At 55.8% G+C, this 14518-nt stretch overlaps 1 protein-coding gene across 2 annotated transcripts in view; it reads left to right on the top strand.

Annotated features, from left to right (window-relative positions):
- Nucleotides 1–12392, top strand: part of RPH3A (rabphilin 3A) — a 34062-nt gene extending 21670 nt beyond the window's left edge. The window contains exons 7-19 of one of the 2 annotated variants that reach the window (XM_063351015.1): nucleotides 2100–2234; nucleotides 3664–3756; nucleotides 3929–3988; nucleotides 4060–4281; nucleotides 5374–5453; nucleotides 5792–5866; nucleotides 7074–7183; nucleotides 7770–7896; nucleotides 8397–8453; nucleotides 8642–8793; nucleotides 10545–10626; nucleotides 11154–11250; nucleotides 11618–12392. In XM_063351015.1, coding sequence (XP_063207085.1) covers nucleotides 2100–2234; nucleotides 3664–3756; nucleotides 3929–3988; nucleotides 4060–4281; nucleotides 5374–5453; nucleotides 5792–5866; nucleotides 7074–7183; nucleotides 7770–7896; nucleotides 8397–8453; nucleotides 8642–8793; nucleotides 10545–10626; nucleotides 11154–11250; nucleotides 11618–11748 — 1421 coding nt within the window. In that variant the 3' untranslated portion in view covers nucleotides 11749–12392. Of the gene's footprint in view, nucleotides 1–2099; nucleotides 2235–3663; nucleotides 3757–3928; nucleotides 3989–4056; nucleotides 4282–5373; nucleotides 5454–5791; nucleotides 5867–7073; nucleotides 7184–7769; nucleotides 7897–8396; nucleotides 8454–8641; nucleotides 8794–10544; nucleotides 10627–11153; nucleotides 11251–11617 lie in introns of both variants that reach the window. The other variant, XM_063351014.1, reaches the window with a different exon arrangement.
- The last annotated feature ends 2126 nt before the right edge of the window (nucleotides 12393–14518 follow it).

The following is a 14518-nucleotide window of genomic DNA, read 5'->3' as shown; positions in this document are numbered from 1 at the left end:
CTCTGCTCTGGCCACGTCGGGTTTCCCCCATCGAAGCTCCTGTGCTCAGGCTTGTGCCGTGCATGGGTACCGGAGCAGGGTGAGGATGCGGGAGGATGGTTATTATGATTATACCTTGTCCCCTCCAGCACTCCCAGTCCCCCGAAGCTCTGCCTGCATCGGTGTGTTTAATAGCGATGCCGACCCAGGGGGCTGCGTTTAAGCAGCAGCAATCAGTGCCTCCCACTTACAGGGGTGAGGCCATCTTCCTCCCCGGGGCTCCTCGTTCTAATCTCACGTACGCCCTGCGCTGCCCTAGACCCGCATCCCCCCGACTCTGCTGCCAGCACCGGCAGGAGCTGGGGTTGGGGGTGCTCCCAGACCGGCCGCGTCACTGGGAGTTAATTTTGAGTAACAGCCCCCACTTCCCCCGTTTGGCATGGGAGCATCGAGGCGATGAGATTCCCTGATTCCCCTCCAGCACTGCCTGCTCCCGGCTGGGTGAGGACCAGGCTGGGAGCGGCCCAGTGGCTGCAAACCCTCCTCTTCCTCTCCACTTCCTCGGCTGCACAGAGGGCTGAGGACTCAACACCCACCTCCCCCGGTGCGGTCCCCTCCATCCCACCCTTCCTTCAGCCCGGGGTCTGTCGGGGCAGCGATGACCCAGCTGGCAGATGGCCGTCGGTGCGCAGGAGGTTTTAATGGCTGGTTCCCGGGGCCGCGTTTGATCGATTTTCCCAGTTGCGGCCGCCTGGGGCTTTGCTGCGCGCAGGGTGGGCTGCGGGCAGGGCGGGTGGCACAGCCTTGTGCCGAACCGTGCTCCCCCCAGCCCTGCAGCACCGCTCCCCATGGGGACACATCCTACGTGTCTGGGTGGTGGTGTCGGGGTGAGCCCCATGGCGGGGTACCCATGGGGACGTGCACAGGCTGGGGTACCCATGGGAGGCCACCCAGGCTCAACCACAACCCGTGCTACAGCTCGTAGTGCCGGCGGGGGAGGGGGGGGGCTCCAGCTGGGCCTTGGCAAGGCTGTGCCCAGCCGGGTGGTGCTGAGTGATGATCCTCATCTTCCCACGCAGCAGCAGTTGGGGAAACCACTTAATTAAGACTATTTAATCGCAACGGTAGCTGGTGCCGTTAAGCTTCCCGGACCCACAACAGGCTGCTTTTATAAAGCCGCCGGCTCGCCTGCGAGTCGGGGAGGGTTTGTCAGGCTCCACAGGTCCCTCCCGGTGATCAGCATGCTCGCGACATGCCCGTGGTTTTTCCTAAAGCTCCCTTGGAAAATTATTTATTGCATCGCTGTTTCTGCACCACAACGCTCCTGGTTGTGGATGCTCATTTTCCCTCCTCCCTCCTTTTCAGCATCGTGGCATTTTTACACCCCCCCCCCCCGCCCCTTCCTTTCTCCCATCCGCAATCTGATGCGTTTTGCTTTCTCCTTGTGCCCGGCGACCCTGAGAGCCCAGCCAAGGATAAACATCCCATTTATGTCACAGCAAAGATTTATATCTGGTGTCTCCGGCACAAGCCAGGTGAGCGCCAAGACCTTTTCCATCTCATCCGCGGGTTGCAATTTATCACGGCGGAGCATCTCGGCACCCTGGCGCGCGCGGCTGGGATTTATCCGCTGGGACGGCTGCTGCTGGGTGGATGGAAGCGAGAGGCAAAGGCAGCTGTCACCATTGTCTCTCTAATAAATGGAAGATGATCAGCAAAAAGAAAATATGATGCCCCCGTCCTGGGGCCTGCGGAGCTCTAATGGCATTAAGGGTTTGATGGGTGCTGAGGACTGGCTGATGGATGCCTCTGGCCTTGTTTTCCAGCGGGGTTCTCATCTCTCCTGGTGTCCCCATGGTTTGCTGTGACCTTTGGGCTTTGCCGACCACTGTGTGCAGGTTTGATGGTGCAGAGCCCTCCTACTGCCCCGCGGGTGCGGGATGGCTGGCAGTCCCCCATGCGCTGGGGGTGATGCCGCGGTGGCCGTACCCATCCTCATCCTCTTCGTGCTGACACCCCGGCTGGGCATCACCCGAGCGGCTCCTCTCGGGGCCAGCTTTGTGGACGGACGGGCGATCGGGGTGTAAACCTCACTGCTGCCTTTATCGCTCTCCCTGCAGGCAGCGATGCGACGGCGGCTGCCCGGGGCAGCTACGCAGCGCCTGGCCGCAAGCCGGCCGAGGGCAGTGAAGACACCGGCGGGGACATGGATAGCCGCGACTACGCTGCCGAGAGCGGGGTCAGCAGGAGCCCCGGTGAGAGCCGCTCTCCTGCGTGCTTCTGTGTGCTTGGAAGGGGAGGGCTGGGGGGGTCACGAAGCCGGCAGCCGTATGAGGGTGGTTTCCGCTCGACGTGCAGCACGAAGCGATGCTGGGGGATTTCACGTGGCAGAGCACCGGTGCCTGCTTCCCGCGCCGCTCGCCCGCTGTTTTACACTGCTCCGTGGGGTTTGCTGATGGGGAGGTCCAGGGTGTTGGTGGGACCAGGGGGAGGCATCGAGGGGGATCCCCATCCCTTCCCCTGCATGCAGGGACGGGAGGAAGGATCCTGCCATACATTTCCTCGCAAAGGGGCATTTTATGGCCCAGGAAGGACATGAATTTGAGAAGGCCCATGCATGGTGTGAGAGCTGCAGGTGGAAGAAGGAGTAGGCTCAGTGCTTACCGGGCTAATTTTAAGCAGAGATGAAATGCAACCAAGTCGGGACCCTAAGTAAAACTATTTTTCACGACAAAGTGCTGACAAAGGAGCAGGCAGGAGCCAGCCCTGCCTGTGGAAGCCCGTGCTTCGCTGGTGGGCGCCTGGCTGGGGATGTCGTTTCTTGTTTCATGAAAATTTGATGTGCTCCGAGCTGTTGTAAATGGCTGTGGTACGAAGGGGTGGCTGACAGCGTTCGGCAGGGCCCGAATCCTCCCCAGGTGCCTCCAGAAGGGGAAAGGCACTTGCGGAGACTGCTTTTCATCTAGGAGCTGAGCTTGCAAGTTTAATTGGTGAAGCTGAAAGTGGCTGGAAAACGTCCAAGTCCTCTTTAATTCCTTGGGAAAGAAAGGAATATTCAATGGCCAGATAGTCGGGTAATAGCTGGAGAGGGGCATTCAGGGCTGTCCGGGCTTCTGCCATGGGGAGATGGTGTTTTTCTTCATTTTTGGGTGGATAACCCTTGCGAGGGTGCACCCGTGCCTCATCGCTGCCTCGGGATGTGCGTGCAGCCCGGGGGGATGCAGTGCGGTGCTGATCCGGGGATATTGCTGCCGGTCGGGCATGCGGGAGGATGGGGATGTGATGGGCAGGAGGACGGGGGTGTGACGGGCATCGCAGCGATGCTCATGGGTTTGTTCACCTCCCAGCTCAGACCAGCTCCTGGCGGCAACCACATCCGTCCTCCTTCTTCCACCTCTCCTGCGTCTCCCTCTCTTGCAGGCGGATCGGCGCGGCACGGGGTCCCCCTAGTGAAATGCTCCCTGCTCCAGCCCGGGCTGCACCCGTTCCCCGCACCGCTGGCCCCAAAAGCGTGCGGGGCTGAGCCGCTGTCTCAACGCGCACCACCTCCATCCATCAACCAAACCTCTCTCCGCTGCCTCCAGATGCCTTTCCCTGGCCCATTCCGACTGTAACCCCCTCCACAACGCAGACAAAACCCCTGGGGCCCGAAATGCCGTTGCTAATTGTCCCCTTTCCTTGCAGGCGTGAAGAGGACCAACTCCCTGCAAGCCCAACGGCCGCCCCCGCCAGCCGCTGCCGGCCCCGCTCCTGGACCCGGTCCAGCAGCACCCACAGGTAGGATGCAATGGGGATGTGGCCAGGATGCTCGGTCCCTGCGGGGGGGACATTCCGATGTCCTGCCATGGGCACAGACCCCCCTGCTCGGGGCAGTGCTAGTGCTGGGGTGGGAGAGGGACGGAGAGCATCACTCAGACGGATGCCCCAGTAATGCTGCGTCTGTTCCCAGCTCCGCCGGCAGTGGGAAGACCGGGTCCTGGGGCAGCTGGCCGGTTCCCGGAAAGACAAGGTAAAATTCGGCCACCTGCGAGGGGCTGGGGGGGCAAAGCGTGCCGGGCACTAACGGGGTTCCTCCAGCAGTGAGCCCACCACTGGGACCCCCGGAGCCGGCCCGTGCTGCCGCCAGGGAGGAGCGAGGAGGGGGCTACGCCGTGCCCCCCGCCAGAGAGGAGAGGCCAGCTCGGCAGCCCCCCACCTTCCCGCAGCCCCCCGCCATCTCGCCGGCACCCAGTGCCCCGCTACGGCAGCCCCCCCAGGAGGAAGAGGAGGAGGACGCCAACAGCTACGACTCTGATGAAGGCAGTATGTAGCTGGGATGACTGGAGGGGAGGGAGTGGTTTCTTTGGGAAAGCTGGGAATTTGAGGAGGTGGGTGCTGCGGGAGTGTGACTCGCACCGTAAGGTCGTGGGTCTCTGGCAGGGAGAGCCCTCGGGGAATCTGCTTCCCTGCGGGGCTCGGAGCTGGGGCAGGGTCTCGCAGGCTGGCCCCGCTCAGCCGTTTCAGCACAGCTTGTGGGATCTGCAGTCGGTTTTGCACCAAATGACTCAGCTCCGAGGTGTGCTGGTGTGGGCTCTGTGCTCACGCGATTTTCCCATTTGAGTCCCGAAGGCGGCTGCCTCTTTCCATCAGAGCGTCCTCCGCTGCGAGAAACACCGCTGGACTCCTCTGTAGGAACGGCTTCATGCCTTCAGTACCTTTATGCCATGAGATGTTGGTGTTCAGTTATTTGCTCCCCAAAAAGGGAATTTGCTGCGTGAAGGGTGAGTGTCCATGGCCGGGCAGTGCTTCACCTCTCCAGCCTCTTCCCAGGATGGGAAGAACTTCTCCGGCCAGGAGCGGGTGCAGGAATTGTGCTCGGATAGGAGCAGGTGGACCCAGCTGAGGTTCTGTGCTCACTCTTCGTCCCTGTGACCTTTTTCTGGTGAACACGTGAAGAGAAGCGTGAGCTGGTCTCCAACAAGTCAAAATGGGGGCCAAACGCTGAGCCCCAAGCCTTGGGAGGAGATGCTGGCCACCCGAGCTGAAACACCTTCTCAGGGTGTTCCTGGGGTGCCATTGCTGCCCTGAGCTGTGCCCAGAGAAGGGTTTGTACCGTTACATCCTCCTTTGCGTGGGAATATTAAAGTCAGCTCCGGAGCCCCAGGTGCCCTCCTTGTACCCTGGGAGCTCCACCTCCATAAAGCTTTGATGACCAGAGCTCGTCAATCTGGCTGGATTTGTGCGTGGTACTTCGGCCGATGCTGGCATAGACCCACATGCTTTTCCCACTTTTGGCTTTACATTTGAACCGCAGATCTTTTCTAATTATTACTCATCAGGGCTGATGAAGCAGTTATTGGCTGGGGTTTTAACCGGGTCCTGTTTCCACCTCCTCTCTCCCCCCTCCGCTGTCAGCTACGCTGGGAGCACTGGAGTTCAGCCTGCTCTATGACCAGGAGAACAGCTCGCTGCACTGCACCCTCATCAAGGCCAAAGTAAGCGGTCCTCTCTTTTTCCCCTCCTTCTTTCACCGATTTAAGTCCAGCTGGCTCCCAGTGTCCCCAGTGAGGTGGGATGGAAGCGGTGTGGGTGCTGGAAGAGGCTGCTCCGCCGGGACACCCAGCCCGGGCTGGCACCGTTGCTCCTGGCTGGGAAGGAGAATTCTGTGGGGCTTTTCCTCCAGTGGGTCTGATCTGTCTCAGGGCAGAGCGTGAAGCTCTTGGCTCGCTGAACACATTTTCTCTTTACTGAGCTGCGTCATGGGTAGCTTTTTCTCATCCCTGGCTCTGCTTAAGGAGGATTCCTGCACCGTGTTTTCTTTATTATCTTTCAGGGCTTAAAACCAATGGACTCAAACGGCCTGGCGGATCCCTACGTCAAGCTGCACCTCTTGCCTGGAGCCAGCAAGGTGCGTCTTTGCCTGGTTTTGAGGGCGTTTTGGGCTGAGGATGGAGCAGAGGTTTCTCAAAGCCCCCCAGGGTCCCCTCCCTGCGTCAGGCTCCCTCCCCTTGATTTCTCCGCGCAGTCGCTCGCTGCTGCTATTTCACCCGGGAGGTATCTCTGAAAAGCGATGATGCTTGCAGATGTTCTCCCGTACCCAAGGAACAGCTCATCCCGCAGGCAGGGATCTGCTCAGGGATGGAAGGGAGCTCCGGAGGAGGTGACACTCCTAATGCATCGCAGAACATCTGACACCAAATCTAATTATTACCGGAGCTTGAAAGATCCGTTTGCTTTGAAGCTGCAGCATGTTCTCATTAGAGCTGTGAAGAAATAGCCATTGAATAAACTCTGAGTAAACTGCCTCCCCCCCCCACCCCCCGCCAAGAAAACCCTGGAAATCTCACTCCCCAGCCCAGCTAAGCTGATCTCGATAGGGAAACCTTTGAGGAAGGGATGGCCACCACCACGGCGCCTGAGGGGTGCTGGATCCTTGCTCGGGAGCAGCTCTTTCCTGCGGCAGGGTTTTGCTCAGAGGAACTAAGTGTAAAGCAAGGGGGAAAACTGATAATAAAACCATTGGATTGATATTTACGGGTCTACTTTATGTGCAGGGACTTCCTGGCCACCTTGTCTGCAGAGTAAATCGAGGTGTTGTGGTCTTGGGAACTGCTTTGATTTCTATTGTTCCCTTGTTTTCTGATCTTCCTTTTAATTTTTCATTGTGCCCGTGTGTTTGTGGAAAAACATGTGAACAAGTGACAGAGCTCCTCATTTCCCAAGCTGTCATCTCCTTTAGACCACTAGAGCCATTACCCAAGCCCCGCAACGGTCTGTCCAACTCTTTCTTGTACAAGTGCCCTTGAGGGAGTAGACCCCTGGCAGTGAAGAAAGCCGGGCGGTGAAGGATGCCCTGGCCACTGCAGGTGACAGAGTCCCCAGTGCTTGCATGAAGGTCCACCTTGTCGGGTCGGTGATGCTCACCTGGAGTTGATGGCTCACCGGCGCGACAGCCTCAGCAGGCAGCGGTGACGCCCTGCAGAGTCCTCCGTGCCCCAGTCAAACCACCTCTTGCGAGCCAGAAGTGATGGAGCGTCCGATTTACACTCCTCTGCCAGGAGCCTAAATTTAGGTGGGGAGGAGTAATTGTGCCCTGTTTTGTTTTGATGTCACAGTCAAATAAGCTGAGGACGAAGACTCTGCGCAACACCCGTAACCCAGTGTGGAACGAGACCCTGGTGTACCACGGCATCACAGATGAGGACATGCAAAGGAAAACACTCAGGCAAGCAGAGGAGCTGGGGTGTCCCCCGGTGTGGTGGGATGGGGACCGTGGGTCTCCTTGCACGGAGCATCCCAAGCCAGCCTTCCCCAGGAGGGCACCGGCAGCAAAGTGCAGGTGTTGATAGAGCACCTGGAAATGCGGTTTTTTATCAAAATCAGCATCCTTCCCATCAACATGCTAATTTTGGTGGTCCTTTTTAAAAAGAGAAAGAAAGGCATTTTGACCCTGTCATTTAGTATTAAATTATTGGCATTATTATTATTCTTGCCAGCATAGACATTTGTGTATTGCATATCTGTGCATGATTTGACAGTGTCCCACCCAAATATTTAGACGTCTCTAAAATTCCTCGCGTTTCCTTCCTACAGAAACTTCTACCTTTTGATTTCTTGCCCCATTGCAGAGCACATATTAAAAATGTTGATTTTTCTGGCAAAACAAGTTCTGTTTTCTGCCTGCTTTTGGCCAGAGGAGAGCCAGGTAGATGGTGCTTTGCTTTGTCCACCCCTCAGCGGTGGTGGTTTTGTGCTCCCGTGTCAGGTACTGCTCCAGCCTGGCTGATGCTCACCTTTCCTGTTCCCTTCAGGATCTCCGTGTGTGATGAAGATAAATTTGGCCACAATGAGTTTATTGGAGAAACTAGGGTTTCCTTGAAAAAACTCAAAGCCAATCAGAAAAAGAACTTCAACATCTGCTTGGAGAGAGTAATACCAGTGAGTCTCTGTGCAATGTCTTTCTGCTACCTTTAATGATGAGGTTGCTAACAAATGTGGAGCTGGTGGTGAGCTTGGAGCTGGAACCAGCCGAGGGCTGCGGGTGTCTGACTTCACCGGCACCTTTAGGAGTTGGATTCCCACCCATGTCTGGGCTGATGTGACATGTCAAGGCCAGGAGATAAAAGCGTGGTGGGAATCCAGGGGAAGTGACTCCAGGGACCTCCCTGGTGGCCGTAGATCTGCTGGCATTGCCAGCCTGTGCTGATGTATGTCACTGTGGAGGAGATGGCAGGTTGCTCCATCCCTGAGCTCTGCTCCCCTGTGCTGTGGGTGAGATGGAGGTTGACGGAGCAGATGAATGTGCCTGAGCCTCCTTCCACTCCAGAGGCCAGTGAAAGAGCTGGGCTGGGCTCCTGGGGGTGTTTTTGCAGCAGGATGGTGCCTCTCCCAGCTGTGGTCGCTCATGGCAGTCTCTCTTTTTCCCTTCCCCATCCAAGATGAAGCGTGCTGGAACGACTGGCTCATCCCGTGGGATGGCACTGTATGAAGAGGAGGTAAGAGTCCTTGGAGGACAACACGCTCCATGTAATTTCACCTGTCATCTCTCATGTATGAGCCCCGTTTTTCCCCCCTTGTGGGGATACAAGGTTTCCTTGCATCCATCTTGTCTCAGCTGCTCTGCAGTTGACCATCTTCCTCGCTCAGTCCCCGTGTCCCCATCTCTGGTCGCTTCCTCTTGCAGGTAGATCGTGGCGGGGATGTGGAGGAGCGTGGGAAGATCCTCGTGTCCCTCATGTACAGCACCCAGCAGGGCGGCTTGATCGTCGGCATCGTACGCTGCGTGCATCTAGCAGCCATGGATGCCAACGGATACTCAGACCCTTTCGTTAAGCTGTAAGTGAAGAGCTGGGGCTGGCGTAGTGCGGTAACACGTGGTCATGGAGCCATCCACTGTCCTTGGGCAGTAGCTGATGCTCTGAGAGCTCCTTCCAAAACCACCGGAGAGAGGAGAGTGTTTCCCAAGCACCTTGAGACCTCTTGCGGGACTCGGTGATGCCTGTGCAAGGTGGGAACGCTCTGCTGGAGTGCCCCTGCCATGGCTGAAGCTGGGTGAGACTGACCCAGCCCTCAGGTCCATCCACTCCCTGTAGCTTCCCAAACACCGAGACCCAACCCTGTAATTGCAGAGCTGGAGGACAAGAGATCCTTCTCCCCAGCTCTGACCCGTCATGGCTGCAGGACAGGGGGTGGCTTGATGTCCCTCTGTGTGTGACGAGGAGCCCAGGGATGTGTCCTGCTGTGCCTGTCCCTGTCCCATGCCACGTCTCCACTGCAGATAAATTGGCTTAATTAATACGGACGATGGTGTTCGTGAGGTTCGTGCCGGCGATGCCATGCTGCGGCAGGGAGCGGGTCTCCTCGAGCGGCAGAGCACCCGTCGGCGCCCTCGGCAGCGGAGGCGGGCGATGGGGGAGCTGTGCTCGTCGGGTGGCTCCTGCGAACAGGGGGGAGTGAGATCATTTTAACTCGAATCTCATAAACTGTGACACGGAGAGGACCCTGCAGTCGTTCCTTGTTGCGGTTTTCATTACTGTTTTCTCCTTGCCCTCGGAAAAAAACCTCTGTTCTCCCTAAAACTCATTCAATAACTCTCGTGTTGAACATTTTGCACATCTTTTTGTAGCTGAGTGCAACTGGGTAGTTTCGCTCCGTGCTCTCTCTCTTTATTTTTTTTTTTTTTTTTTATATTTTCCATTCCCACAAACAGAAGACGGTGGCTTTCCGTTTCCAAATCAGCTTCCAAGGCAGATCTAATTAATGCCAACTCTACGATTTAGTTCTGAGTCTGCAGCCAGGCTACGGAACCCAAAACCTAATTTTTCCCACGTTCTGCCGGTGAACTTACCTTGTCTGAGCACACTCGTCTGTGTGGTATTAAACAAGGGCTATTAAACACGGTATTAAAATGGGCTATTTTTAGCTTTTTTTTCTTTTTTTCCCCATGTTTCTCCCCATCTCTCACACATTCTTGGCTGGGTTTTCCAGCGGCCAGGCTCGGTGACCAGCCGTGCAATTGCCTCCATCTGCTGGTGACCATCCCAGCTGCTCATTTTCCATATTCCCTGACTTGTTTCAGCTATTCCACGCTGCCGGCCTCGGCAGGCTTCTTTCTCCCCAGCAGAACGCAGAGTTCACCCGCTTTTGCTCCGTAAAACATCTACGACCGTTTCTTTTAGCGTGGCTCGGGGAAAGAAGGCTTGTCCCGGGTGCGTGGTCTGGAAGGGCGCCCAGGCTGCGCGCTGCTTTCTGGGCTCTGGGCGCTGCCCAGCTGCTCTGAGCAAGAGATGCTCCCCCAGAAAGGTTTCTGCCGAGCTCGGCGCTCTGCGCAAAGCAGGTCTTTGTGGTTTCCCATGTCTCGTCTGGCAATCCGAGGGAGAAAATAAAAAATTACCCAGGATTTTACTCATTTTACATTTATGTTAGATAATTTTAGAAGGTGGGAAGGGAGACCTGGCTAACCCGTTTCTCTTCCTTAAATATCTTCAGTTGTCTCTTTTTCTAGCCCCAAACCTCACTTTTTTTAAGCTTATAATCTCATGCTCTTCTTGCACTTGAGTTTTTGAGCTGTTTTCTGTTGCCCCCAGTTGGCTGAAACCCGACATGGGAAAAAAGGCCAAGCACAAGACACAGATTAAGAAGAAAACATTGAATCCTGAGTTTAACGAGGTAAGCGCAGATCTAATTTTTATTATTATTAAATCAACTTAGCCAATTACAATGTCATGCGAAGGAGGTGGAAGACAAACTCCCTGAGGTTTGGTTCCTCGCTCAGCCTGCTTTTCCCCCTTCTGCACCCGGGAATATTTTAGGAATGACTTTGCCATGGGAGATCTCACCATTTCGGTGCCGGGCAGCACCGTACACACCAAAACCTCCCTGCTGCCGGCTCCGTGTCACCCCAGCCGGGGACGTGGGTGAGGATGAGCATCCCTGGGGCGTCCCATGGCTGGGGCTGCCTTGATGGGACACCCGCAAAGTGCTCGCTTAGATACAAAGGGTGAGCTCAGCTTATGGGCCTGTGCAGCATGCTGTGGTCCTGGGAGCTGCGTGGAAGGAGCATTTGTCCTCGTTAGTGTGTGTTAAACATCCTGGATTTTGAATTCAGGCCGTACAGAGAGATCACTTGCAACTGCAGTTTTCTGGGTGCATTTTCCTGGGATGCTCGGGGTGATGCGGGTGTTCTGCTTCTGCAGGAGTTCTTCTATGATATCAAACACAGCGATCTGGCCAAGAAGTCACTGGACATTTCCGTCTGGGATTACGACATCGGAAAATCGAATGATTACATTGGTGAGCCGCAAGTCTCTGCGCTCTGGGGTGCGGTTTTGGTGCCCGATATAGTGCTCGCTGTACGGGAGGGATGCGCAGGTCGCCTGCCCTGTGAGGAAGCCCAGGCTGAGCTTTGAGGTGGGACCACGCAGGTTCTTCGGGTGCTTGTATCAGGCCGTGAAATACAGTATTGCCCCCTGTACCACCCTATCTCCAGCATCCCATGGGGTCTTCTGTGCAGGCAGAGCAGCTCTAGTTGTTTCCGCTACACTTGAAATGCAGGAAGTGGAGAGAAATGCCCCAAACGTGGGGTTTGTCCCCACGGAGATGGTTCACTGGAATATCAGCGTCATCTCCGAATATGATGACCCTTCTCCTTTTCTTGCAGGCGGCTGTCAGCTCGGCATTACGGCTAAGGGAGAGCGCTTGAAACACTGGTATGAATGTTTGAAGAACAAGGACAAGAAGATTGAACGCTGGCACACCCTCCAAAACGAGAACCACGTTGCCAGTGATTAAAGGGAGCCGCTGCCCGAACCTCCCCAAACGGCCCGTCCTCTGCCAAGCCCCTGTAGATCTCCGATGTCCGTCTTCCAGCGCAGTCACGCCTTGCTACACGTCTCTGGTCCCAGGGCAGCAACGCTCTCCTGCCTCCTCCAAGCATCCTCTGTGCCCGCTCCTCGCCTCCACCCGAAAACTAACCCAGATCTTTTGTATTCACTTCCTTTGTGTCATTTTTTTTTTTTTTTTTTGGGGGGGGGGGGGGGCGGGCAGGGGGGAGAGGGGTCGTTGAGTTGTCCTGGTGTGTAACTTTGTCAAGCAATAGTTACCCTCTGACTGTTCCTCTTTCTCACTAGTCTCACGCACGCTGTGGTAGCCTTCCTGTTGTGTGTGTGATGCTCTGTGTTCCTCCAGCCTCCGCTCGCGTGGCTCGTCCCATCGCCCCCAGCTCGTGGCTCCTTCATCTCCCAGCGGGATGCGTGGCCACCGGCCCGGCCGTGCTCTCGTCCGGCGTCGGGGCGGGGGGGGGCGATGAGTGCTGGTGTCAGAGCATCGGCCTGTTCTGCTTGTGTGATATCGATACCTCAGTTGCAATAATGAAAAAGCTGTTTGGCTTTGGTGTGGGTCGTAACCGTAGCCTGGTATCTGTGTTGTCGTGATTAGGCTAAAGCCTGTGTCACTGGTGTCATCCCGCGAGTCCTGCTTGAGCTTTAGTTCTGATTCGGTACACTTGAGCAATATTGCGGTACAACCTTTGCTGAGAAGATCTGCCAATAATACAATAAGGAGAACTAGGGAGTCACTCTGCGCGTGCAGGGAAACAGAGATTCGGGTTGGGGTGCCTTCGTTTCCAGCCGCCACGTGCGGTTCCTTTCACCCGAGGAACTCGCTCTCCGTTGCTGTTGGAGCCCACCTGCGTTTGAAGCTCGTGCCTACCTCCCCTCCGCCCCTAGCTGCGCAGTGGTGACTAGCTGGACCCCGAGGGCAGGCCCTGGGCCCTCCGTGGACTACCCTTGCCATTGCCGACCGTTTGCCGTACCAAACGCAGGAGGGAAGGCGAGGGAGAAGATACTTCCCACCACCTAGCTGATGTGTGCAAGGATTATGGCTTTAAGATACCACAAATACTGAAATTAGCTGGAACAGTTAGAGGTCTTCCAAACTTTGGGGTTGTTTTTTTGTTTTTGTTTTGTTTTTTTGTTTGGGTTTTTTTTGTTGTTTTGGTTTTTTTTTTTTTTTTTTTTTTTTTTTTTTTTTCAAATCTGCACAAGAACCATTGTCTTCAACTTGCGCGTTAATGATGGTCTGGAGGTGTTTGGTACCATCCGCTGTCTCTGGACAACCTCGGGTGTAGCGATGTCGATAGCAGCACAATGAGCACTGCTGGAATATACTGTCGGTCACTGCGCATGTTGTATGGGACACGAACCCCAGCCCCCTCGGTTCACGCTGTCGTCCCATGACTTCCCTTGCAACCGCTGCTGTGTTGTGCTGGCGTGTGGCGTGTTCTCAATTCAGCTGTACCGCAGAGCTGTTTCTTTTGAATTGGATGAGTTATTTCCCTATTCTTGGTACATTTTGGGGTTTTTTTTGTGGTGGTTTTTTTTTTTTTTTTTTCTTTCCCCCCACCCTTCCCCCAGCAGAACTTGCTCTGAGTGCTGACTTGCCTCTGCAGGGCCGGGATTGCTGCAGCTGGCGGGGGCTGTGCGCTGGGCGATGCCCACGTCGCTGGGTGATGCTCAAGCTCTCTGCGTGCTGGGCGATGCCCACGTCGCTGGGTGATGCTCAAGCTCTCTGCGTGCTGGGCGATGCTGCTGCGGGGCAGCCCTTCCCCAGCTCAGGGCTTGCACTCCCACGGAGCTCTGCTTTCCCCTTGGCTGGCCACTGCCGGCTCTTTGTAGCCAGCTCTCCACAAGGAGACACCCTTGGACCACGGATGGGGAAAGCAAACCTAAACCCGCGTGTGCATGCTCTGCTCCATTCAGCCAGGGCTGGGCCAGCTCTTCCATCACCCCAGGCTCCGTCGTGGGGCACGGCCACCACCACAGGAGCTGCCTGGGGCATGATGCATGGAAAAGTGTAGTGGGAGAGGACACACCAAAAATGGCTTTCCCCTCCCTTTCCTGCAGTTCTTGACCCTGCACCAGAAAGCGGCACAGCCCAGAGCCCCCGAGCTTCTCTGCCTTCAGTGCAGGCTGTACAGAGGAGGACCCAGACTGAAATGACCTGGTTCTTTTGGATCGTTTCCCTCCGTGTCCTCATGCACTGCCTCATGCAGCCGTGCCAGGGCAGAGATGGTTTGGCTGTGGGGTGCTGCTGTTGTCCCTTCCAGAGCGATGGACCTGCCTAAAACCTTTGCACAGCCCTTGCCTCTACCTCTCAGAGCAGCAGTTGGGCACGGTGCACTTCTGAGCTGTGCTGGGGAAAGGTGGGGCTAGGGATGAAATTACCTTTTAAAAAAAAAAAATAATATATATATTTGAGCAATACTTTAATTTATTCCAGACCTGCAGCAGCCCAGCCTCCATTGCGTGTGCAGAAGAATTAAATTAAGGTTGCCTTTACCCACGTCCTCTATGGACATTCTCTGCTCAGCCTGCTTTCCCTTCAGACAAACGATACTCAAATCATCTCTTCCCACCCATAAAAATAAAAGTGCAACTTGCCAGTCCCCCTCTCGGTATTGTGCAAACCACAGTCCTCGTCTCCCTTTGCCACCCTCTTATGAGTTTTTCTGGTGGTCATTTCTGTCCTGAATGACTTCTTTTCGTTGTAAATAAAGCATGCA

This window comes from Chroicocephalus ridibundus, chromosome 13 (genome assembly GCF_963924245.1).
Source record: "Chroicocephalus ridibundus chromosome 13, bChrRid1.1, whole genome shotgun sequence".
Classification (NCBI taxonomy): Eukaryota; Metazoa; Chordata; class Aves; order Charadriiformes; family Laridae; genus Chroicocephalus; species Chroicocephalus ridibundus.
The sequence above is the reverse complement of the archived record's forward strand: the minus strand, read 5'-3'. Positions and strand labels throughout refer to the sequence as shown.